General features: G+C 40.9%; 2 protein-coding genes across 2 annotated transcripts in view; one reads left to right on the forward strand and one right to left on the reverse strand.

Moving 5' to 3' along the window:
- Nucleotides 1-25,510, forward strand: part of syn2b (synapsin IIb) — a gene marked incomplete at both ends in the record, with an annotated part of 109,439 nt that overhangs the window by 71,031 nt on the left and 12,898 nt on the right. Inside the window, 3 exons of the mRNA XM_080462282.1 lie at nucleotides 5,693-5,849; nucleotides 6,441-6,530; nucleotides 24,768-24,830. Coding sequence (XP_080318408.1) covers nucleotides 5,693-5,849; nucleotides 6,441-6,530; nucleotides 24,768-24,830 — 310 coding nt within the window. The remainder of the gene's footprint in view (nucleotides 1-5,692; nucleotides 5,850-6,440; nucleotides 6,531-24,767; nucleotides 24,831-25,510) is intronic.
- On the reverse strand, nucleotides 7,917-22,771 carry LOC308108952 (metalloproteinase inhibitor 4-like). Its single transcript, XM_080462283.1, has 5 exons — nucleotides 22,224-22,771; nucleotides 14,272-14,369; nucleotides 13,769-13,883; nucleotides 10,644-10,768; nucleotides 7,917-10,452 (listed from the first exon to the last, which is right to left on the reverse strand). The coding sequence occupies exons 1-5, from the start codon at nucleotides 22,360-22,362 to the stop codon at nucleotides 10,255-10,257; spliced, it is 675 nt and encodes a 224-aa protein (XP_080318409.1). The 5' UTR covers nucleotides 22,363-22,771; the 3' UTR covers nucleotides 7,917-10,254.

Genomic DNA, 25,510 nt, shown 5'->3' on the forward strand with positions numbered 1-25,510 from the left:
CCTTGCTTGACATTAATTCTTCTGCTTTTAAATGACAATGACCTACAAACAGAAAATATAAACACACATGGATTTGACCCAACGGCCCAAAAAAACCCTTAAAAGTTTCGCCTTTGGAGGACGTCTGGTCCTTCACATTGTTGCTCTGCTTTGGATTGATGCATCATCAAGTGGTCTGAAACATCCTGAAGGTAATGTGGAATTAAGACTTGTCTTTATTGAAAGCTCCGATCAGTTAATACAGGAGGCAGAAAGAGACTCGTGAGCGGCGCCTCGGCGCTTTACAAATCAACCAGAAACAGTGAAAAGACAAAGGGGCAAACCTTTATTCACTCTAACTTCCACTCTCCCTTCATAACACAGGCTGGAGTCAGTCTCCCTGTTTGACTCACGCTTTTCCACATATTTACATCCAACTGTCTGTTTCTGCCTCCGTCCATCGATTTGGAGTCCGTGCAGTGATTAGTTCACTGCTGAGTGACTCCAGGTTGATGAGGAACCTCCACACACGTCGTTTCTGTTTGCATGGATGCACATGAACAAGTACTGACGCTCATCACCAACTAAAACTTTAAATAACTGTGAACTAAGCAAAGACTCTGGAAGCTGAAGAAGGTAGAAAAAAGTTAGTTTAGGCTGTTGTACTACTACTACTAATACTAATAATAATAATAATTATTATTATTATTATTATTATTAATATTATCCCTACAGTTTCAATAGGGTCCTATGCAGTGTTCAAACCATAATAATAATAATAATAATAATAAATAAATAAAACATAGATATTAAATCTAAAATGATATAGAACACAGTCTAAAATCTGTCAATAAATTAAAAGCTTCTCACTTTAAACTGGATTTTAAGAATAGATTTATGAGGTAATAATGAGTACACAAAGAAATGACCAACTCACAAACATTTCACATGCAAAGTCATATTGCTGCTCTGATTTCCTCATAGCAGGTGGGCTCATGCTGACTTTGGCTCGTTTTGACTGGAGAAAGATTTTCTAGTTTCTCTGCGTCATGCATGGCCGGTTGGCCTCCTCATGCTCGTCCAGGCAGCCTCGGCTCAGCCGGGGACTGAAATGTACACCGATCGTACTGCACACCGTGAGATTCTACTCACCTGGTTATTCTTCTCCTTCTCCTTGCCTTTGTGGAACATCCTGTTTTAAACACTGTACGCACTTCTTTTTTATATTCCTATCAAAATGATGAAGTAGAGTTGTGCATTAACAATCTATTGAGAGATCAAATATAAATTAATTTAATTGCAGTGGTAAAAAACAATTATTACAGTACATCCTAGATTATGTAGGTGTACAAAAGGACGGGGAACAATTTGTTATGCAGCAGTCACAAGAATGTAAAAAAACCCATTTAATCAGGTGTAATTCAATGCAGTCGCTTAGTTAGTGGCATAAAAACAAAATAAAATAATGCCAGTTGTTGCATATTCTGCACAATTCAAGGATTGTATTTGAGAGACTAATGTCACTGATTCGCATCATATTTAATTTTTCATGCGTCAAATGTCTTGTTTCTTTTTGCAGAATGGTTTCATTTTGTAAGTAGTAGTTTAATCTCATATTTAGCAGAAGTTAGGCTGGAGAAAGTAACTCAACTGTCGTCATCTGCATATGAGCGTTAGCTGCTATAGCTTCATATGTGACTAAGAAGAGCAGCAGCGCGGGCCGTCGCAGTAGCGCGCCTCGTCGCAGCAGCGCGGCCCGTCGCAGCAGCGCGCCTCGTCGCAGCAGCGCGCCTCGTCGCAGCAGCGCGGCCCGTCGCAGCAGCGCGCCTCGTCGCAGCAGCGCGGCCCGTCGCAGCAGCGCGCCTCGTCGCAGCAGCGCGCCTCGTCGCAGCAGCGCGGCCCGTCGCAGCAGCGCGGCCCGTCGCAGCAGCGCGGCCCGTCGCAGCAGCGCGGCCCGTCGCAGCAGCGCGCCTCGTCGCAGCAGCGCGGCCCGTCGCAGCACGCTCGATGGATCTACTGCCATTTTCTGTTGGCCAGGTCCTGCCAGACGTCTAATCTCTCGCTGATTTTCTTTTTGAGCCGCCGCACAGAGAGCCTCCGTCTGCTCGGCCATGCACACGCAGACGTCCAGGTCAAATGACAAAAACAGCCGAAGACACCGTTAAAGGTGTTTGACCTCCTCTGACAATCTGAATGCAGAACATCTTTTCCACATCTTCAAAGTTCAAGATGTTTTATTTTGGGTTTTTTTTCCGAGTTACAGCTTCACAGTAGAGTTTCTCTGAACACAGTGAGAAGCAGCCCAGTGAGCTCGAGCTGGACTCACTGTTTGTTGCATTTGCTGGCAACACTGAATCAGAGTATTATTGCCGCCGCGTTGATCTCTTCTGCCGGTAATGAAGAGATTACAGTCATCTTTAATTGCTGTGTCGTCTCCACCAGAGTCTCCTTTATTTTCTTGGAGTGTCTGATTAGTATTCCCGGTGCATGAAGAGCTGGCGGCGGTCACACTGCGCCAAAGTTTTCTCTCCATTCTATCTGTTTCTCAGCCTTTCCAGAACCAGTTCTGAGTATCATTTTTCTCTCAGCTCCCTCTCTTTCTTTTACGACCTCCACCTTTTAAAGAGCAGCGTCGAGGAAAGAAGCCGCACCTTTATTCTCAGATTAGTCTGTTTGAGTGCTGATTGAAACTCCCTGACTTGCTGTGGCACTGACCACCAGGGGGAGGGAGGAATTTACCCAGCAGGATCAATACCGACAGACTGAGAGCACTTTTCTAACTACAGCCTCAAAATATTGATAGTCATGTTTCATCATCTGAGTTTATACAAACGTGTTCCTTTCTTTCTGTTTATTCCACACTAACTATAGTAAATTGACGTAGACAGAATCCGTGAATAATAACAAGACTTTAAATGTTAGATCTGTCTGCTCATTGAAAAACACTAAATTCACTTTACTTGTATTTTATATTTCTTGTAAAAAAGAAATTACTTCAAACAAAGAACAATCTTGCTTGATCAGCATAAGTAGATTATGCAAAAAGTTGCCTTTTTTCTAAGTATATACAGAGTTTGTGACACCAGTGTGCAGATCCACTGTCTCTGCTAAGTTTTTATTCCGGCTCTCAAGGTGGAAAGATTATTTCACGGTTGCGCATGCACATATCTCCCCCCTCGCCTCCCTTCCCTTCCTTCTGCTCATGCACCAGTAAACAAATATGGCCGACCAGTAGTGGTTTGACTCGTGGTCCGTACTCTAGTGTTTTTGTCCATATTGATAGTTTAATAGTTGAGATTTTCCTCTGATAGCATCTGATTCCTCATCGGTTCAGCGTTTTGTTCTCTGCACACAAGTCTGTGTGGTTTCATTACAAAAACAAGTGACAGCGCCCTCCCGTGGCCCGGCAGACTAACTACATCGTTGTCAGTGTGTCCGCTGCTGCAGTGGAAACACACTTCTTTTTTTTTTAACGGATTACATGTCGTCACGTGAAACGGGGCCACACAGAATATTTTGTACTTCCTAACAAACCATTGAATTACTGTTACTTTTAGTATTGCAACAACACATCATCATCGTCCGACGACTTCTATAGTCCCAGCTCACGGTCTTTATTAGTGGGAGAACGATCCATCGCTTGGTGAATTCTGCTTCACAATGACAGGAGGATCCGACATCGATAGATTAAAAAGCGCCGTCGCTCTGAACGCTTGGCCGCCACAAGCCAGTTCCTGGTGGTCACTCCTCTGACACCTCCTGCTTAAAACCCAGAAAGTTAAAAGGATCATGAGGACCTGCTTTCACGGTCTGTATTCGTACTGAAAACCAAGATGCTTTCACGGTCTGTATTCGTACTGAAAACCAAGATGAAGTAAGCTTTAGCCACACTGTGAACTCTGACAAGTTTGTTTTGGCCCCGTATGTTTGAGTTAACGGGCTTTTAATGAACCTATATTCTTTAAATCATGAAACGACCCTGATGTGAATTAACACTGGGTGTCCTCTGAGCTGCAGAAAACAAGAAAGTGCAGATTGTGTGCTAATACAATACAGTAGTAATATTAATATCTACATTCAGAACAAGTGAAGGTATCGTGAACAGTGTTAGAAGTCGGGTCACAGGAGGAATTCAGCTTCAATCTGCAGTAATTTCCTCCCCAAGGGGCAAATTATTGCACCTCAAGGTGACTGTCGACCTTTTAGAGCAGGGGTAGGGAACCCTGGTCCTCAAGAGCCGCAGTCCTGCCTGTTTTCCATGTCTCCCTGCTCAAACACACCTGAGTTATCATGATGAACCCTGCAGAAAGCTTGATAACGAGCCAATAATTGCTGTCAGCTGTGTTGATGCGAGGACACATTGAAAACGTGCAGGACTGCGGCTCTTGAGGACCAGGGTTCCCCACCCCTGTTTTAGAGTGTCCACAACTCTTCCCAAGCTCGACGGGATTCATATATGCAAAGAATCCTATAAATGTCACATTACAATATCAGTAGACAGCAAGTTGGCTTGAACTGTAAAACATAGGCATCCTGATGACTGGATCCTCTCAAAACTTTTTGAAAATGTTTGGTCATGGATATATATGAATGCAAAAGTGGGAAAGATTCTGATCTTGAAGGAAAGACCAATAAATTAAGTGCAAATACGCCGTTTTTAAATGTGTACAAATATGCCCGTCTGCATCAAATATGTGCAGTATATGTAATAATTTTTACAAAGATATTCAGAGTTAAAGTCTTTGTGATGAAAATATAGAGAAATCACCGGTTATGAGTCAAGCTGCTTCACAATTGACTCTTTTGCTCCATTCCTGTCTGTAAGGAGGGTTTTCCCGCCCTGAGCTCAGGCTCACAGGCTCGTCCAGTCTGGCTTCGGGGGGTAAATATCATGAAGACGCCACACTGCTAATTTGACCCACTGAGGAGCAGCTGCAGACCCACATTTGTGTTGCAACCCACCGGTTAACAAACACAAAATTCAACTCAACACAACTGTATTTGTTGTGTTGAGTTGTCAAAACACAGACATGGAATAGAAAAACAATGTTTATTCAATACTAAAGCGGATGGGGCAGATTTCCAGTTCACAGTGATGCTTACAAAATCAAATTACTTCATATTGTTTAAGAAGTCGTGTCATTTTAATTATGAAAAATCAGTTTAACATCTATTCCCCTCTTCAGGCTTCATTTCCCCATAAATTTCCTCTTGAATTAAGCATCCAAGTGAAGCAAAGAGTTAGGAATCCTTCACAGATGATTATCTATTCTTAGAAAAGACAGTTAATCACTTATTACACCCATATTTTGGTTTGTGTTTTCAGCCACATTAATGCAGCTTCTTCTTCTATTGTTGCAGCGGAATGAAGAAGAAAACATTTAAGATTTTCTGCAGATTGTCTTTTTCTTTTCCAATTAAAAAAATTTGCAGACTAGTACATCTGAAAAAGTAGATTTCCTTCAAAAAGGTCGAGGTTCTGACTTTACTGCACAACTTCAGTTTGGCTTCACGTGTAAAAGTTACTCCTACGTGGATCTAAGTACACGACGATGCCTTGTTTTTAGACTTACGTATATGTCCTTTATGTGTTGGGGGAATAAAAGGCACCAATAATGAGAGAGATCTAACTTTGAGATGACATTTCTGTATATATATATATATATATATATTTATTTATTTATTTATTTATTTTTCTAATATATATTTCTAGATCATTTAAGCCTGACTTCGTCCTGGTGCGTCAGCACGCCTTCAGCATGGCCCAGAACGAGGACTTCAGGAACCTGATCATCGGTCTGCAGTATGCGGGGATCCCCTCAGTCAACTCCCTGGACTCCATCTACAACCTCTGTGACAAACCCTGGGCCGTGAGTCACACCTGAACCGCCTTTTATTACCTGCACAGATACTTTCAGTCCCTACCGGGTACATTCTGCAGGGTAAAACGAATCGTTTAATTAAAGTGGTGCTGGACATTTGGATAAATATAGCTTTTGTACTGTTAATAAAAAAAAAACTTTTGCTTTACACACTCTTTAGAATATAAACATGTTTTGCCTCTGTGACACTATAATATCTAATGAAAATAACATTATGACCAATTTCAAATTTGCAACCAAAATCCTATTTAGGAGCCTTTTTAAAAAAAAAAAAGAAAGAAATAGTACAAAGCACCTTCACTTTGCTGTGTGTGACGTGTTTAACACCTTCTACTGATATTCACTATATTTACTATATTTACAGAGATACTTTTTAAGAGTAAAAATGGCTAAAAATCATGTTATTTTTACTGAACTTAAAACACTTTAAAAGAATAAAAAAAAAAAAACATTTACAATTTCTGAGAATTGCAATGAGTGAATTATAAACGGTTGATAAAGCATTTCTGGCATGTCATACCAAGAATAACACTTGGTCTGCAGTACATTCACCTTGGTTGTGTCTCTCCTTCCATCCAGTTCTCGCAGCTGATCAATAATCAGAAGAGGTTTGGTCAAGAGAAGTTCCCGCTCATCGATCAGACTTTCTATCCCAACTACAGAGACATGGTAAATATCTTTTTATGTTTATACTCTTTGCTGTACTGGACTCGCAACACGGAAAACATCAGATAATAACCAATTGAAAATACTCTTTCACTCATTCAGCATCAAAGTCCTGATCGACTGAACATTCAGGCTTATACAAACTTTTAATTGCAATTGGGAGTTGATCTTGTTACTGGACGACTGACGGTCTTGTCCAAAAGCTATAAGACGCAAACTCTATGAAGTGCCTTTAACAATATGGATCACAGGGTTTCATGCTATTGAATTCATGTACAACGCACAACAATTACCATATAAATTTTACATAAATCAATCAATACGCATGTTAGCACGGCTTTTACCGTGGGGTTACATTTCACATGAGATTCGAATGTGTTTAAAATGACTTTTCTTACTCTTCACGTTGCTTTTCTTGAAGTTCGAAAAAATAGGATCATCTTGTATTTTTGGCCTCAGAAACAAGAGACATTGGACATTGTTGGTCACAAAAAGTAGAAAAGCTTAAACGACTTTCTAGTGAAAACGTATCGTTTCTGTGTCTTTCTTCCCGAAAAGTTTTGCATTTTGAAAGGAGCAGGAGCATAGTCCTATATAACTCGGAGTAATATAGAAGTCTGTGAGCAGGACTCAACTTCAATATTTCTATGTTCTCTGAGTCTTCTTATGCGTTTTTGGTGTATTTGGTGAGTCACAGTGCCCCTAAAGGCCTGGCATATGTACTACATACCCTCAGGCATATGTACTACATACCCTCAGGCATGTGTACTACATAGCCTCAGGCATGTGTACTACATAGCCTCAGGCATATGTACTACGTACCCTCAGGCATGTGTTCATAGTGACGCGTTGACAGATTTTTTTATTTAGTTTTTTTCATTTTTTAGAACGTCGGGGAGAAAAAAGATTGTTTTGGCTCACGTGGACAGGGCCTCGATTTAAAACTGTATGTCAGTAAAAAAACGCATGAAAAGTTCCTGCATGCCTCCGTACCCCTTTTCCACAATTCATTTCCACATAATTGTTTTAGAAATTAAAATGAATGCCATCATAAAATCTGGTGTGGAAAAACTACTGACCAAATATGAGCTTAGCAGGCGGAGGTGGGGGGTTTTGTTCTAATTGGGGGTCGTCATGTATCAGGATATATGAGCGTTTGCAGCTCAGTGAAACGCACATAAGTTGCAGCGTTTTTAATAGTCTGCAGCAGGAGAAAAACTCACTGTGCACTTAGAAACGTCCATATTCATTATTTTTAAATCGTTTGATGTCCCGCTGGGAGCAATCAAAGAAGTTTTGCAAAAAAAGTTGTGTAAGTCTGTGATTCTTGTTCCTGAAGAAAAGAAGGGAAAAAAAGACAGTGACACTTTTTTTTTTTTTTTTTTTTTTCCACTGAGACATTTTATATACAATCTTTTTTGGTACATGGAAATAGAAAACTCTATTTAGACAGGAACAGAGACATAAATACAAACCCAAATAATTCTTCTTCAATATAAAACAAACACAATATTGTTGAACTCTTCACTGAAGCCACACAGTCGATCGGGACTCGTCATCGCATCGCCGATGCAATCACGTGTGAATATCAACCTACTTTTATCCAGTGTGTGTTCTCACTAACTACATGGATTGCATTTTAATCCTGAGTGACTTCAGTGAAGTAATCCAGTAACAAGACAGGGGTCAATTCAGGTTTGGGTCTTTTATTAAATGCTGACTCATTATATTATATAACACTTTAATCACTTTTAAGTTCACCCAAACGTATCAGTAGTTATGTCTCTTTTTCTTTTGTTAGCGTCTTGTGCCAAAGTGACACCTGAGGAGAATACACTTGCCCTTTTAGGGGAGTTCAGAGGAAAGTGAATTGAACCATGTCCTGTTACGTGGTTGTTCCTCTAAGGAGGAGGCGTCTTGGCTTCTACAGGTGGCAGTGCTGTTGTTAAAGCGCTGGATTAGATTTTTGGCACAGGAAATAGTAACAGAGTTCAACCGAGGGAACTAAACACACGCGCGTGCACGCACAAAAACCACAAGATAAGAATCCCTACGCTACAAGAGAAGTGTGGTTAGCCTTTAATGTGTTAATTTCCATTGAAATACAATATTTACACTCTCGTAGATTATTTAAGATGTGTCGTCACATGTAGCTTGTGTGCCGAAGAGTGATCCGCTGTCTCTTTTCTGTACGTCCTACAGTACAATGTGAAGGTTTTAGGCACTTCAGAATTTATATTCTCTTATCAGTCACACGTTGCAGTCCTCACATTCATTATGCACCAGAGAAAAACCCTTCTGAGTCACAACGAGGACAAGCACAGATGGTCCGGCTCCCACAGGGCCGGCCACATCACGGAGTCAGTCCAGGACAGCGCCAAGAGTCCCAATCCTCATTTTTACTGGAGCAAATTCCACAAGAGCCGGGGTGTCAAACGTGAGGCCCAAACTGGTGGACATGACACAAAAACTGCTTCAAATCCAAACTGTGAGGTTGAATTTTGAGCTGAAGAATGAAGGAGTCAAGAGGCTCATCCAGGATTTCAGATCTTTTCAGAAATCTTTGCCAATTAAAGCTAAAAAATTGGATCAATATTTGCAATTTCTGGATGCAAACAGAGTAAATTTCACTGTCTTTTGCAATGCGGGTGATCATATTGCAAATTACGTGTTGAATTTCTCAATAAACCCCAACTCATTCCATTTTGGTGTCAATATAAGTCAATAAAAAGTCGAAGTTTTCATTACTTCTTGCACCAACATGAAGGGAACCAGTGGCAGTTGATGCTTTTAGCCTCAACTAGATTTGAGTTCGGCACCCCGGATGTAACTTTACAGCCAAATACCTGTTCAAATCTATCAACAAGATGATGCTCACATCGGGAAAGCGATGGGATTTCATCCACTTTTTATGCCGACAAACAGCACAAAGTGCTGCAAAGACAAACAGGTGAGTCCGTGGTGCTTTCTATCGCCTCACTGCCGCCCTGATGCCTAAAACGTTCACAGAGTTCTGTACAGCCATACAGAGTTAAGAATCAGCTCTCGGTTGTGCGGTGGAATGTTGGTACTGATGGTGCTTCAGCTTGTCAGCGGCTTTCTTTCACTTGTGTCCGCTGTGCGACTGAGTTGACTATTTTTTTTTTTTTTTTGCGAACGCGCAGCTTGAATTGTTACATAACCTCACGCACAAGCAAATCCCAGGTCTTTCCATATTTAAGGTTGCATGAGCCGAAATGTTGGCTCTGGACTGAGAGATTTGGAGAGGCTGCTGTTCTGATTGGGTGACAAACAGTGAAGTGGTGTGTGTGTGTGTGTGTGTGTGTGTGTGTGTGTGTGTGTGTGTGTGTGTGTGTGTGTGTGTGTGTGTGTGTGTGTGTGTGTGTGTGTGTGTGTGTGTGTGTGTGTGTGTGTGTGTGTGTGTGTGTGTGTGTGTGTGTGTGTGTGTGTGTGTGTGTGTGTGATAAATGAACAGGAGGAATGCTGAAAGCCCTGTGAAAGTGTTCCCAGCTCCACTGTAACAACCACGTGACCTGTGCTGACAAAGCTCGGGAGTCAGCTCACGCTCCGTTTAATCTAAGAAGTGGCCAATTTTTCAATGGAATCAGGAGCTTCTCACACCAGATTGAACCGTATAAGCCAAAGTGTGTTTGTGTCTGTCTGTGGTTTAAACTCCCGTGAGGAGCAGAGTGAGTGTGGGGGGGGGGGGGGAGGGGGATTTACGGGGTCAGGGGTCGGTCATGTCCAAGAAGTCCTTCTCCGGTGGAGGTCCTCCCCGGTACCAGCTGCAGCTCGTGTCGGAGCGGCGGATGCAGGCGTACTGCCGAGCCTGCTCCCCGTTTAGGCTGTTATCCAGCAGCCAGTCCGTCCACAAGCACTCGTTTTCTCCCGTTGAGGCACACGGCACCGTATAACACGTGTTGATCTGATGAGAGAAGAATTACACTTTATCCCTCACTAATTTCTGCCAAAACTACAACAATAGAGGGTATAAATGTGTTAATTGAAACAAAAAACTACACTCGCATCAGGAAAAGCGACCTTTCTGCAGCAGCAGCTGTTACCGTTGTGGAAACTCATGAATGAGAGAAATCTGCACATATAAAGAGATCTTACTCTGCATTCGCAGCCCATCTGGTATCGGTAGTTGAGATTCTTCTTTTGCGATAGAGATAAGTTGTCCCAGGACTCCACCAGGTCACACTGGCCGATGGAAATCCTGCCGTCACTCCACATGCTGCCTGTTCAGTGACGGCACAACACTTATTCAGATTAAAATGTACAAATCTTATGAACAAGAAACTTCGATATCAGAGTCTCGTTAGTGAGTTTACATTTCTCACGGTTCAGATTTGTTCGAGTGATGCAGAAATATCCACTACGTATATTCAGTTGAATTTGATTTTCTCACTTTAATTGATTCAGTTTTTGGTATTTTTATCAGCCTTATAAAGGGAGTGGTAGGGGAGGCGGGTTGTGCTCACTTCACTGCAAATCATAACGTAAGGCGCCCCCTGGTGGTCATAATAATCATGATGAAGGCTTTGGCCCGTCATTACAATCAGGTGTGTTCCAACTGGAAGGATCAGGATTGGACGCCTCGGCCCTAGAAGCTCATTAATGCTCGATGTTAGATAAGGACAGAATTCCTCTGCGTTCTTCTCATCCACATTTCTGTCCATCTTCTGTGAACCACTGGAGCAGTACCACCATTAACTCTCAGGGGGCAGTGTGGCCACTGAGTGCAACTGATGGAGACACGAACAAGAAACATACCAGAACTTCAACAAGATATCTGAGAACTACGAGTTCTCCATCACCCACATGCCATTTGTAAAATCAGGCCTTCTCAACCAAATTCCTCCCGGTGATATCGTTTTTAACGAAGCTTCCGAGTTGCGAGCGGAAGTGTAACCTGATTGGATAGAATCGGCCAATCAGAACGACCCTGTGCAGGTCTGTGATTGGCTGGTTTGTTGAATGAGATCTGCGCAAATAACAAAACCGAATGAAAAGCTCCAGGATTGTGCGTGTATGTGGATAGTTGCAAAAATCTAAATATCTTTTTCGATTGCAGAGTAGATTTTTCTTTTGCGTGAATTAAGTGGGTTTTTTTGCTCAAATTTGTTTTGGTTTATTTCCTGTCCTCGACATTTCACACTGCACTCTCCCGATAGTGGCACAACTGGGGAATCGCACCGTTTCAAGTTCACAGTGCGACGCTGAGACTTAAAACTGAAGAAATTTCAGTGTGCTCGTAACAGATTTTCAAAATAAGAGACAATGCTTCTGGCTCTACTCTTATTATTTCTCAGAACGATGTTGGAGCTGTTGTTAAGGAGCCCATAATGTTATTGTTTTACTGCTCCATCCTTTACAGAGGTCAGACTGGGCTGTGTGTGGGCCCGGAGGTCAAATGTGTTTGAGGGGTAAATTCTGGCTCCTCTGCCTTTTATTATTTTAGGTGTGGGGGTATTTTAGGTTCTTGCTCAAGACTACGATCCAGAGGAAATCATTACTTGGGAGGCAAAACCATTACCTTTAAACATCTGAAAACACATCAATTGTGTGTCAGTGATGGCAAATATAGAGTTATGATCGGAAATTATGATTTTAGGCATCAATGCATATTGTTAGTGAGCGAGTTGTTATAATCTGTGTGTTCATATCACAAGACATCTCAGTCTTGCCGGCCGATGGATCAGGGTTTTATCCGTGAAACTCACCTGAGCTGAGAGTTAACGCAGGAGGAACTCTGTCGCTCATGTCGTGTTAAAATGAATACTTGAGCAGGATAATTTGTTTTCCTGCTGCGATTTAAATGTGAAGATGAAAAAACCCTGACAAGGCCTCTAGTTCCCCTTTCAGCTGTTTCATATTGAAATATGCTAACCAGCTGTAGCCTCATGTTTATCAGAGACACGTAATCGGTCCTCTCATTTAGCTCTCAGCGGGAAAGTTCAAGGAATAATCATTTCCTTAAAAAGCTGTTTAGGCCATTCAAACTGCTTTGTCAACTTTTTGGGGGTTTTTTTCACTGGCGCTCGATAAGTGAGTCGATTAATTTGAGAGAAAACACACTGCTTTTATTGACCAGATTCTGTAATTTTGCATCTTTGTTCTAAACCAACGATTGTAAATGGAAGGAAATTCCAAAATATAGAAATAACATTTGCGTCTGCAAAGCATCAAATATTCCCAGTTTGTGCAGCTGATTTTTTGCACTTCAGCGTGTGCACTGTACACACAAAACCCATTAAAATCCCTAAACATTAGAGTATATGGTTTTTTTTTTGTATTAAATACATCAATTTGTGAACAATAATGCTCAATAATATACTGGTTATCATGAATCATGAGTGATTTGGGTGAGTTTCACATCACTTCCATAATGGATATGTCCAACACCGTAGGATTAAGACTGAACACACGTTAGTGAGTAGTGGTTGAGGATTATAGCACAATTCTTCACATCGTGCATGACAATTTTTTTCAGCAGTATTGATTTGAAATATTGGATTTCAAAGTATTTTTGACACATAGGATTATTACGTATAGTTGACACAATAAACCCAGTACCCCTGAGGCTGTGTCGACTGTCTCTGTTCGAATAACTTCTGGATATGAGGTGGAAGATTATAATTATGCGCCTTATACATCACAGCTAGTGTATTAAGGTCGACAATATCCTGAATTTTTTGCGTCTTTGATATGGCAAACAGAGGATTTGTTGGGGCGTAATAATAATAACCAGCTTGATTTATGAATGGAATGATCTTCTTCTGAAGTAAAGAAAAATAGGATCAATGTTTGTTTTATAATTATTTTCCCATATTTCTACACCATAAATGATATGGAAGTTATATAATAAGCTGAGTACATTGTGATCGAATACTGATCTGCTTTTACACTTTATGCCAGTATTTTAGTCTAATTTTGACTTTATATGGGAGCTTTTCATCAAAAGTAATTCCTAAAAATGATTTACATGCACTTGTTCAATTTGTTTACCATAAAGAGAATGGTAAACAAAGAGAAACAAAGCCATATGATACTATACTATATATATATATGGACATATACTAGATATATAGAAAACATATAAAATATCAATTAGAAATAACTATGTAAAAGTACATTGTATAGGATTTATTTTCTCCCCAAAAATTCTGCAATGTCCTCCGTGGACGAGTCGTCCTGCGATGGGTTGAGGTGTAAAGTGCAGTAGGTGTTTACTGTACCTGAGAGCAGATAGCCCGCCTTGTTGTTGGAGTCCAGTTTGACTCCACACAGCGAGGAGAAGACCGGCGTGTACACGTACTGGATATCCTTGGCCTTGTCGAACCCTTTGAACATCTGAACACGTGCAGGGGAAAAGAGGCGAGCGTGAACTTAATGCAGTATTTGGGGCAGCGGCTGCAGTGCCAGGGTTGTGATGTCTTATCTAAAACAAAGATTTATTCCTTCTCCAACAGAACAGACTCAATAATGAAGCCAGGAAGTTAAATTCATGTAGAAATTTACTTGAAATTGAACGATTGAAAACATTTTGCCCTTCACTTGACACTTGGCAGTCGACGGGGGAGAGTGGACAGAAGGCCAGAGGAGGATGCTTAAAACAAAAAAGGCCGTGAATGAAGCTTGTGAGTCTGTGAGGTCGAGTTAAATCTTTTATTTTGGTGACATCTGCAGCTAAACGCAGCAGGAATGATGAGTTTGTGTGTCTGCGTCCGGCCCCCCTCACCTTGATCATCTTGATTTCGTACTGGATCATCTTCATGTAAGGTGAGGAGCTGTTGCTAGGCGACACGATCTTCTCTCCCGAGATCTTTGCCCTTATCACTTTTCAGAAAAAACACAGAAAAAAAAAAAAAGAAAGATTAACATCCATTCGCAAAGGACGCAACATGAGCTACTGACCGACACAGAAAAGACAAAAGATCGAGTTTCAGTTGTGTGTTTTTTTGTTTTATCCTTAGAGATGATTGACGGGTTATTTTTCTGTGTTTTTTTTTTTTTTTTTGTCTGTCACTTGTCTTCCCCCTCTCACAGACAGTGTTTCAGTCCTCTCAGTAGTGATACAGGATGTGTCCCTCCTCTCCTCTGGGAGGGAAATCAAAACCCACATGGAATAACAAGTAGCTCCCTGCTTGCTCACCCCCATTAACCAGCCCCCCCACCCCCCACCCCCACCCCACACACACACACACACACACACACACACACATACAGTGTACAGTATGTACTCCACCCCCCCCACACACACACACACATTGTAATTCCAAAGCTTTTAAAAACCGTTCATTCAATCATTGTTGTACGTTTTCACTCAAATAATACCGCAGTGATTGTGCCAATCCAGATTTATAAGATCTGTAGTTTTACCAGTTAATTTCCAGCACGTTAATAGCGCTGCGGGAGCAAAATCAATCAGACATAATTGTGTTTACTTGCGCAGCTCTCAGGTTTAAAGAAAATCACGGCAGTAAAAACAATGGAGGAGCAGAGCCAGCATATAAATGTCGAGCTCACATATATCAGCATGTTAATTGGATGTGCACAAAGCTTGTGGATTATACTCTACTTTTTATGCTTCCTAATGTGTTAACAACTATTGCTCATAGCTTATAACGGAAAAAACATTAAAATTACTGAAAGTTTAAATCCTTGCGGTCTCTCGCTCAGCTCATCGAGTAACAGAGGGTGTAATATATGATTAAAGTAGAAAAAAGAGCAGTAAATAAAGTGTAAGATTTGAAAAAAAAAGGCTAATATCTCAACTCAAATCTTGGTCACATTTTGCCTGAATGTTCCTGAGGATAGTTTCTGAGGCCCACACACTGATTGAAGTCCACCTCTGGTTCAAACGTTAAAAATGATAAATGTTGTTCTCAGTGTGGTTCTGAAACATAAATCAAACAAATACAACCACATACAAGACAAACTGAGTTTCCAAAGGATCTTCTTTTTTGTCCCATCAAACAAACAATCAATCAACTAAACAACAAATTAAACAGTCAACTAAATAAATAAATTAATACATAAATAACCAACCAACCAACAAAATAAAATAAACAACTGTCAAACGACCATCCATTCCGCTCAAAAAACAACAACCAGCCAACTAAATAACCAACCAGGGAATGAGTAAGTTAATACGTTTATAATGGTAATCAATTAAAGGGATTAAATGTCATCGTAAACATCAAAGGATCAGAAGAAATGAAAGCCGTTTAAAACTACAGCATGATGTCTGTTAAGGTACTAATGATTTTAAACAACTACATTATTTGTATGGACATTTGACACAATAGATATAATATATACTGAATATGTGAGCAGTTTCCTGTACGAGCTACCACCACTACTACACATGTCATCTCCAAAGGTAAATAACACTGTATTGTACTTTTCTGTACTTGGATCTTTCAGGTCTCTGTACTTCAGTTGAAGATGAATATATGTATTAAAATGAAAATATCTGGTCCGGTTTACTCTGCAGGAGCGTCAGATTATCAGGCTGGGAATTTAATGTAGGAGAAGAATACATATCATGAGCTGAGTTGGTAACATAACTTAACTGTACGTGTGCTAAAATATAGCAGGTGATCAACGTAACTCTGAAAAAGAGGCAGGAGTGAGTAATAATAAAAACTCAGGAGGAAAACGGAAAGCAACAGTATCAGAGCGAGTGTGAACCTCACACACAGCTATGCAAACCACCTCCTTGTTTTTCCTTTTCCTGCTCATCACATGAGGGAGGAGGAGGAGGAGGAGGAGGAAGAGGAGGAGGAGGAGCTCGGCTCGCTCTGTGAAATTGGCTCGGGAGGAGCAGAGACCTTTTTTAGGTTTGTTTGTTGGAGACGCACAAAGATAGAAAGGCAGGCAGACAAACATGCGTGAAGTGTTGCAGTTTAATGGGAGAGCTCAGGTTCTGCGTGCGCGTTCACACTTCAGTCTTATACTGCGTAATTCAAAAAGACTCATCACACCTGCGTCTCTCCAGACGAAGAGAAATCTGATGGGGAAACTGTTTCTACCCAAAGTGCCACCGGGGAGAAAACCTCATCAAACCAGTTGTACGAAGCTGTGAATACGAACTGCAGCAGTGAAATACTTTACAGTTACTCTGCCTTGACATTACAGTTAGTTAGTTAGTTAGTTGGTTAGTTAGTTAGTTAGACTTTATTTTGAACATGTATAAAAAAATATGTACTATTTGTACATACAAAAGAAAGTAAAAGAAATAAACGTAGAGCCAGTACATAACAAAACATTGTTTGAAAAAGGAGCGGGAAGAAGTACAAAACTTTTTTAATTTCCCACCCCTTATTACCTATTCTTTAGTATGTACACAGATATCCTTATAATTACATAATACAGCTATATAAATATATACCATATATCGAGCCATCCATTTTCTCCCGCTATACACTTCATAAATATATAATTACAAAAACAAAAATATACTACATACTACGTTTGATTAATCTCTTTGCGCACAAAGATGTTTTGTTATTGTTGTTGAATTCAGTTTTTTAACGAGTGTCGTCACACCTCACTCTCTAGGTTCAGTTTTGAGGTATTTATGTTTATAAGTATGGCAACATTGTGCAACGTCATCCTTTCACTTTACTTTTAAGATGGCAGAAGTACTCACATTCTGAACTCTGTTCAAGTACCGATTCCACTCGTTTACTTGAGTAAAAGTTAAAAAGTGCAGGTTCTGAATTGTACTTGAATGCAAATGCACACATCACATACACAATATAATATAATTGTTTGTAAAACTATTTGTATTGTAAAGCACTAAACTAAAAATAACTCTGTACTTCCTGTGTCCCTGTGAGCTCTTCAGTACAAACAAACCATTTAATGGGAACATTTTTCTTCATTTTGTTTGAAGTGCATCACTTTGCTCGAGATTAGACGAATCGCTGCTCGCCGCTTCCGAACAAAACCGCCGCTCATGAAGGAGCCGGGTTAGGATTACCTCACACTCCAAAAAGTACTGTAGTATTCAGCCAATTTAAATAAATGGTTAAAAAAGCTTTTATTTAATCTTGAAAAATCCCCGGGAAAAGATATGAATACTCGTGTAAAGTACTCATGCGGGAGGAATCTACCTCAAAACCGAAACAAAGTATTTGTTCTTTATTTTCCACGTCTGTATTTTTGTAAAACTTTACTAGATTAGAATTATTTAACAGCTGCAAGTTCAACATAAACCAATAAGTCCTTCAAGTACGATGAGTTACTATTATATTCTCCATTGTTATCAGTAATTTCAATAAAGTTCTTACTTGTTATAATTATTAATGATTGTAAAGCTTTAAGTGATTCAGATTTAAAAACACATCATCCGCTGGAGTTACTTTTCATTAATCAGTATTTTTTGCATTGAGAAACATAAAAGTTTACAAGAAAGTTATAATTGAATTGTGTGTTTTTTTTCTACTATTCTGAAAAACTGTGAGGAGAAATTGTTTGTACAGGCAGATGTTGCTTGTTGGACGTAACATCCTGGCCTGTGATTAGAGCCCCGGATGAGTCACACAAACACTAAACTGCACCAGAGACGACCATCATCTTCATCAGCTCTTTGATCTCTACTTCCTCTGGCAAGACGGCGCCCATGTGGGAGTAGATGTAGTGCTCTGCTAAATTAGACGCCCCACTTAAAGCTTCCCTTCCGAGCTGAATGATGGCAAGAAATACGCGGAGGCATAACTGGGGATCAAACGGTTCCGAGGACAGAATCTGAGGCTTTTCATCCACAAATGTTTGGATCGTTGACTTAAATCATTTATTGCGAGACGTTCTGGTAAAACTGGAAACGTCGAGGTTAGATCACTTTCCTCACTTAGTTTTTTTTGGAAGCAGTTTCACAGATAACATTAAAATACATATAATGCAGAAAAAAACTACTTCTTTTTTGTTTTTTTCCCTCCCACATCCCTTCTTCCCTCCCTCCCTCCCTCCCTCCCTCCCTCCCGTACCAAACCACAGTGCACATCCGTTAAGGGCATATCAATAATATAAAGTACATTTAAGCAATACACAAAAAAAAACCAAAAAAAAACTTAAATGATATTAATTAATAATTAATTATTAAATAATATTAAAAAAGAAGAAGAAAATAAATAAAATAAAACCAATTTAAACTAATAATTAATAATTTAAAAAAAGAAGGGGGGCTCAGTCATTAGCATCAGACAGATGTCAGAGAGTAAATGTAAATATGATTAAGTATTAGACTTTAGTGAGCGAAACTCTCCTGACATTTTTGATTATATTTCCATGTTTATATGAACTGAACTGCAAAAGCTTTGCTGTCTTTTCTCTTGACCCGGATTCTCAGAAATATATACCCTACCCCCCCCCCCCCCCCCTCCCAACCACACACACACTCACACCCACCACCACATCTCTGAACTGAGCGCGCTCGGTTGCCCTCTCCTTTCGGTTTCTGCAGCTGTGCACACCTGCAGAGCCAAAGTGGCCGTGCATCTGCTCCTCAGCTCCATAACCAAAGAGAAATATTGCAAACTTGTACCATGAGAACTGATGTAGTAACTAACCCCCCCCCCCCCCCGGATGAATCGGCACCCTTGTCATGCTCACAAAGCTGGACTTGTCAGCGGGCTTTCACACCGATATTGTTAGTATGCAGACCATTCGACCGAGCCTATAGACATGGAAATGAAGTGGGGAGAGAGGGGGAAAGAAAGTGAGAGAGATGGAGTAGGCTGTGTTGGCATGGCTTGGCCTCCCTCCAACAACACACACAAACCTTCACACACACACACTTACAATGTCAGATACACAAACATTAGCCAAGGAATCGTCCAACGTTTGTCCAGATGGGATATTACTCAGATGTACAGCTTAATTCAAAGAGCTCATCAGCTCTGACGCCACATTCAGGTCAAGCGAAGGCCACCAGCAGCTTGTCCTCAGAAAACAACCCGGACTGTGTTTTCCTCTGCAAACTCGCCGTAATTGAGGGATTTACCTTATTTGGTATTCATACGCCCCAAAAAGTTGTGTCCCACCTGAAAAGGGGACCAGTGACTCCGTCCATTCAGTGACAGAGTCAAACATTTAACCCTAAAAACTATGGAGGAGTCATTGAAGAACCTACAAGTGGTTTGACCCATTGGAAGGCCAGTCAGATTCTCCTCGTGATAGTTGTGATAGAAGTAGTGGTGAAACCTGGTTCTTCATACGACAGAGAAAAATCACCTCCACAAAAACGGGTTAAAAACTGATATTTTTTACATTTTCTTACAAAAACAATTAATGTTTCCACTGATATTCAGTGGATTAAAACGATATCCTGAACTAATTTTCATTAAAAAATAAATAATATTGATAAATCCTCATTGTTTATAGTTTGACCAGCTCATTAACTGCATCTAACTGTTTTCTCCACACATAGATTATTTACTTTCTTACAATCGAACTAAACAGAGATGCTTCATATTTCTAACAAACACAAAGGAAGAAGGCGAACCGACTCTCTGACAGGCTCAATATCGTGTCTCACTGCTGACGGATTTATTTGCAAACATCAGAGAAGAGTGCTAACAAGACTCTGAACCCTGAAATAGACCAAAAAAAAAAAAAAAAAAACCTTCTGGAATTAATACGACACATTTGATTCCTCAAAGATTCAGCTTGTGTTACATAAAAAAAGCCCTCACACACTAAAACATTTAAATGTCCCGTCGATGTTCTAGAGAGAGGAGAGTGTGATAAAGACCATAGACTTTTACTATCTGGTTAGATATTGATCTTAAATTTTTGTCTCTACCTTCCAGGTTTTTGGAAACAAAATTATGATCAATTAATGGGAATCAGCTTTTCTTCGTTAATAACAAACAAAAGCGTAAAAAGATTAATCTGTTTTCTGGGTGTTGTTTTGCAGCCGTATTCTTTCTTACACAAAGTATAAAACTGATGGTTATATAACACAAAGACCAATCAGTTCAGTTTTAGACGGGGGTCCCAATCTCAAGCTGAGCCTTTGTTTTTCTTTTTTTTTTTAAGTAGCTGAGCCATTCTTACTTTTACAATAAAACAAAAAAGAGCAAAGCTTTTTCATCATTCTTGAATATCTAATTGAAAAATGACAAAGAGCCAACAAATAAAGAAACTGAGACGCAACAGTTTTGTAATATGATTTTCTTAAACAGCTTCTGCTTCTCCTTCTATTAATAATCATTCTATTTGTATAGCGTGTTTCAAAACACTCAAAGACGCTTTACATCATCATAAAATCAATTACTACAACCGTTCTTCTGAGGCTCTTTGTTTATGGACATTCTTCTTTTTTACTGTGGGTTAGGGTGAGGCTGTTTTTGCATTTAAAGTGCACGTGAAATCTATTTTTTAATATTGTGTTTTGAAAAACAAAGAGCCAGATTATAGTATAATTTTCAAATTCATACACCGAATGACAGTCGATAGTTGAAGGATGGATTTCCTGAAAATGAATACATGACTTTAAAAAAACAAACATACATCTTGTATCAGAGGCACTTAATTTGTTGGGTTTTTCTCTTTAAAAAAAGCACCTAGAAATGACTGTGTTGTATTCTATATAAATAAAGTTGAATTGAATTGAAATAATTAGAAACGTCTGCTGCTGTTGTCACACTAGTGCTTTTTGAGCCACATTCAGAAGATTATTTTCGTTACATAATTTTAACAAAAATGTCCAAATTATTCCTAGTTTTACTATTTAAAGGGGATAAAATTCACAGGAAGTTGCTTCCGGCTGCTGCGCCCTCCCTGGCGCTGTCTGGCGCCCCCGAGGCGGCCCTGCCCCACAGCTTTAATTCTCCTCCATATATTTGACAGCGACGTCTGAAAGCCCCACATTTTTAATCTAACATGATAATACAATGCAGGGCCTCGGGGCTCATTTGTGAACGACACACACTTCATATGGAAAACGTCGCCCTGAAAACGTCGCCCTAAATACTCTCATCGTGTTCCCATAACCCAGATCGAATTTTTAAAAACAGCCTGGTACTTCCAGAGCACCTTGAAGGAGCCGACCCCTCCAAACCTGAAGGACAGACAATACAGTGCCCATTAGGAAATAGGTTAACTCAAAGCCGTTTCTGCTTTTCCTTTCCTTTCTTTTCTTTTTGAACTCCCCCTCCGTCTCACCCTCTCTCCTCTGCTGGAGTGTAACCTTTGACTGAAGCACAAACTGCAGCTTTCCACTCTCTGCAGCCAAGCACTCGAAGTCAGAGCCGAGTGTTGGTTTTGGCCTTTGCTTTAGAGAAGAAAGAACTGGATGATGGGGGGGGGGGGGGGGGGGTTCGGACGGAGAGAGCGAGAGAGAGAGAGAGAGACAGACAGACAGACAGACAGATAGAAAGTAGGCCAGGCCAACTCAGTGCTGCCTGTTTTTCTAAGGTTGTTTTTCATGTGACGGAGAGCAAATATGCAGCAGGCAGCCAACTGGAAGAAGAAGAGGCCAATAGAGATGCGGGTTTTGTGGAAATCCCTACATTTCTGTTTAACTTTTTGGAACTTGGTAAGTCCGTAAAGCAACACCTATTGGGGCTTTTCCTCAGTAGTCCTGTACGATAACATTATCACCTTCATCGGATCCACACCAAAACACAAAACCAATCCACCTGCTGCGAGGTCTCCTTTTCCTGCGTCGTTCTAACTCACCGATCTCGGCGCTGCAGAAGAGCTGCTGTGGGTGTGCGGGGTAGCAGCTACATCCCTCCACCGCTTCCTCCATGCCTGCGCCCAGCAGGAGGAGCACCCAGAGCCCCAGACACACACTCCGCTCCTGGGGCACGGCCATGACGACTCCGGCTGCCTCTGACCGCTCCGCCACTCGACCAGCGCTCGGGCAGACCCTCCTGATCCTGTTCAGTTCCCCGTCAAGCAGCTCGGGTCGGCGGTCGACGAGGGAGGGAGGGAGGGGGGGTGGGGGGGAGCCGGACCAGTCGAGATGAGCTCTGCTGTGGATAAAGACGTTTTCAATAAGTTTAAAATGCACCGAGAGGTTCGAGCTGTGGGGAATCGGCCTGCTGCTGCCGATCCTGCGGCCAATGCTTTCTCTCTCTCTCGCTCTCTCTCTCTCTCTCTGTCTCCCTCTCTCACTCTCTCTCTCTCTCTCTCTATCTCTCTCTCTAACTCGCCCTCGCTGCAGACAACACGCCGAGCAACTTAGAATAGTTGGATCGCCTCACACTCTGGTCCTGAATGCTGAGAGACTCGCACACAGGGGGCCTCTTATGTGTTCAACAATTTAGGGACAGCCTCCTCAAATGCAAGGGGCAAAAAAAAGGAACTACCATCCTTTGCTTCTTCTTCTTCTTCTTCTTCTTCTTCTTCTTCTTCTTCTTCTTCTTCTTCTTCTTCTTCTTCTTCTTCTTCTTCTTCTTCTTCTTCTTCTTCTTCTTCTTCTTCTTCTTCTTCTTCTTCTTCTTCTTCTTCTTCTTCTTCTTCTTCTTCTTCTTCTTCTTCTTCTTCTTCTTCTTCTTCTTCTTCTTCTTCTTCTTCTTCTTCTTCTTCTTCTTCTTCTTCTTCTTCTTCTTCTTCTTCTTCTTCTTCTTCTTCTTCTTCTTCTTCTTCTTCTTCTTCTTCTTCTTCTTCTTCTTCTTCTTCTTCTTCTTCTTCTTCTTCTTCTTCTTCTTCTTCTTCTTCTTCTTCTTCTTCTTCTTCTTCTTCTGCCCTCTTTTGACGTCTCCTCCCTTCAGCGACCACGAGGACTTCTTCATCTAAGGATTAGCTTCTGGCTTCACAGAATCAAATAGAGATATTTTAAGTCTTTCAGCCTGTTTTGCAGAATCACCAGGAAGTTTTTTTTGCACACATCCTGAATTTCCTAACATCAAACTTTCAGGCTCTTACTGGTGACATTTTAAATAAACCTTAAACCTTCATCAATAACATCAATATGGAAACAGGAATAATTGACAAACCTTTTTTTTCCCCCCACTTTAGTTTTCTCATTTTTTTTCAACACAAACAGAACAGAACAATTAATCCTGAACAAATATAAGGAGGAGATATAAGAAAAAGAAAGAACGAAAGATAAAGAAATATAAAGGGAAAAGAGAGAGGGGGAAGAGGGCTAATGTCCTGTTGGGAGCTTCATTCTAGTTTGTCATCTTCAACGTTGATTAAACTTTCAAATGTCTGTCGCTATCCGGTTCCTGAGAAAAGTCGATTTCTTCCACTTCTCTTGTTGTCGTCTCAGTCGATATGTCAGTTTTTCCGTTGTGTAGTTTTCCTGTATTATGTCCATTGTTCCCGTTGGATCTCCAATTCCTTGTTATAATCTTTTTTCCAGCTATCAGTAATATTTCAAGCAGATATCTGTCCCCTGTGTGTCGGTTGTTTTCCGTTAGGTTATCTAAATAAATTACCATACTGCTCATAAAGTACCATCCTGCTCATAAAGTACCATACTGGAATGTCTTATCTTAGTGTATGTTGCAGTGTAAAATGTATATTTGTCCAAAACATCCGTCAATTCCAAAAGATGTGTATATGGTCTGTATTGACTCTCCAACGTGGCCGATTTACTTTGGAGTTTTTACTTTTGTTCCTGGGTGTAATAAAACATGGGATCAGATTTTTCCAGGAGAACTCCCTCCATGCCCGTCAGGTTGTTGGACGTTTCGGTTCACTTTCCACATATTTTGACAAACTTTTACTTCGGTTTCTGTTTCTCGGCTACACTTTGGACCCGATGGGATGATTTATTAAGAATACAAAGGAGGATTCAGATGAAGGTTTTACTTCCTTTATCTGCTGGAAACGGTATTTAACCTTGAAGTGCTGGAATGGAGCCGAGAGAACTCCACCAGCTTGAAACCAGCGTTTTCGTTTCAGGAAAGGTTGGCAGGCTACAAGACCAAGTTTGAAAACGATGTCCATTCACGTGGATTCTGGGTCAGCACTTGAAAAATCATGTTTGTTTGTTTTTTTTGGAAACAATAGAGAAATGGGAATTTGGATGGAAATATTCCTCGAAGGGGGGATTCAGTGAATCCCTCCATGTGTATCACACCTTAAGTAAATGTGTTAGGTTTGTTTTTTTCTCATTGATACTGCAGCCTTTTTGATCCCAGCAGTTATTTACAACAGAAAACCATTAATTAATGTACTCATTGGACAGTTTTGTCCACTACCTGATTACCGGCTGTTGTTATCCTGTTTCTCGCCAGTCTAATCATCCTGTTTTGTCTTTGTCAGATCACCACTCCCAGCTTTCCCGTGGTGGTGAAGATCGGACACGCGCACTCTGGAATGGGAAAGGTGACGTTGATTTAGTTTTGTGTCGCTCTAGACGCAGACGGTGCATGCCAAACGAGTGCTCACGGTGAAGTGGTGAAACTTAAATTCATTAAATTTGAGTGCGTGTGTGTGTCGCTCCCGTGTTTGCCCTGTAATAAACTGTAAACCAAGATCCATTGACGAACCCGGGACGATCGAGTGACACCAAGTCATTTCTGACTGAAGAGAAGATCTTATGTAAAAGTTACTGAGGTTGTCATGGAGCCGAACCAATAACTCGTCCATCCTCTGACACAATGTCATTGCAAAGAGCTGTAAAATCACCTTGTGTGCACAGGAATAGTTATAAGGCTCCACAAAGCACCGTCATTTATTCTCGCCGTCGCTTTACCTGACGTGAGCTTTCATCTGATCCCCCTGTGTTATCAGAGCAGACGTCTATACTTATTGCTCTCTTCCCATCGCGGCTGTGCTGCTTTTGTGATTCTGTCTCTCGCCTACCGTCCTCCCCCCGTTGTGCCGGTATTGATTGACAACTGCGTTAATGTTTTCCGGGTGAATCCGAAGAGAAACACTCCAGCAGCTCCTCATCGATCCGCCACACACGGTGTGATGTGATGCTCCGTCCTCTGGGTTAGAAATCTTCCCACTGTGGGGCCAGTTTAGTATCGGCACAGTACTGGAGCGTCCTTACCGGCGAA

Source organism: Lipophrys pholis (assembly GCF_963383615.2).
Source record: "Lipophrys pholis genome assembly, chromosome: 4".
In the NCBI taxonomy this organism is placed as follows: domain Eukaryota; kingdom Metazoa; phylum Chordata; class Actinopteri; order Blenniiformes; family Blenniidae; genus Lipophrys; species Lipophrys pholis.

Coding starts and splice junctions, on each gene's coding strand:
- LOC308108952 (XM_080462283.1), bottom strand. CDS start 22,362: ATGGCCGTGCCCCAGGAGCGGAGTGTGTGTCTGGGGCTCTGGGTGCTC. Junction 14,370..22,223: donor CTTCTGCAGCGCCGAGATCG/GTGAGTTAGAAC, acceptor TTTTCTGAAAAG/TGATAAGGGCAAAGATCTCG. Junction 13,884..14,271: donor ACGAAATCAAGATGATCAAG/GTGAGGGGGGCC, acceptor GCACGTGTTCAG/ATGTTCAAAGGGTTCGACAA.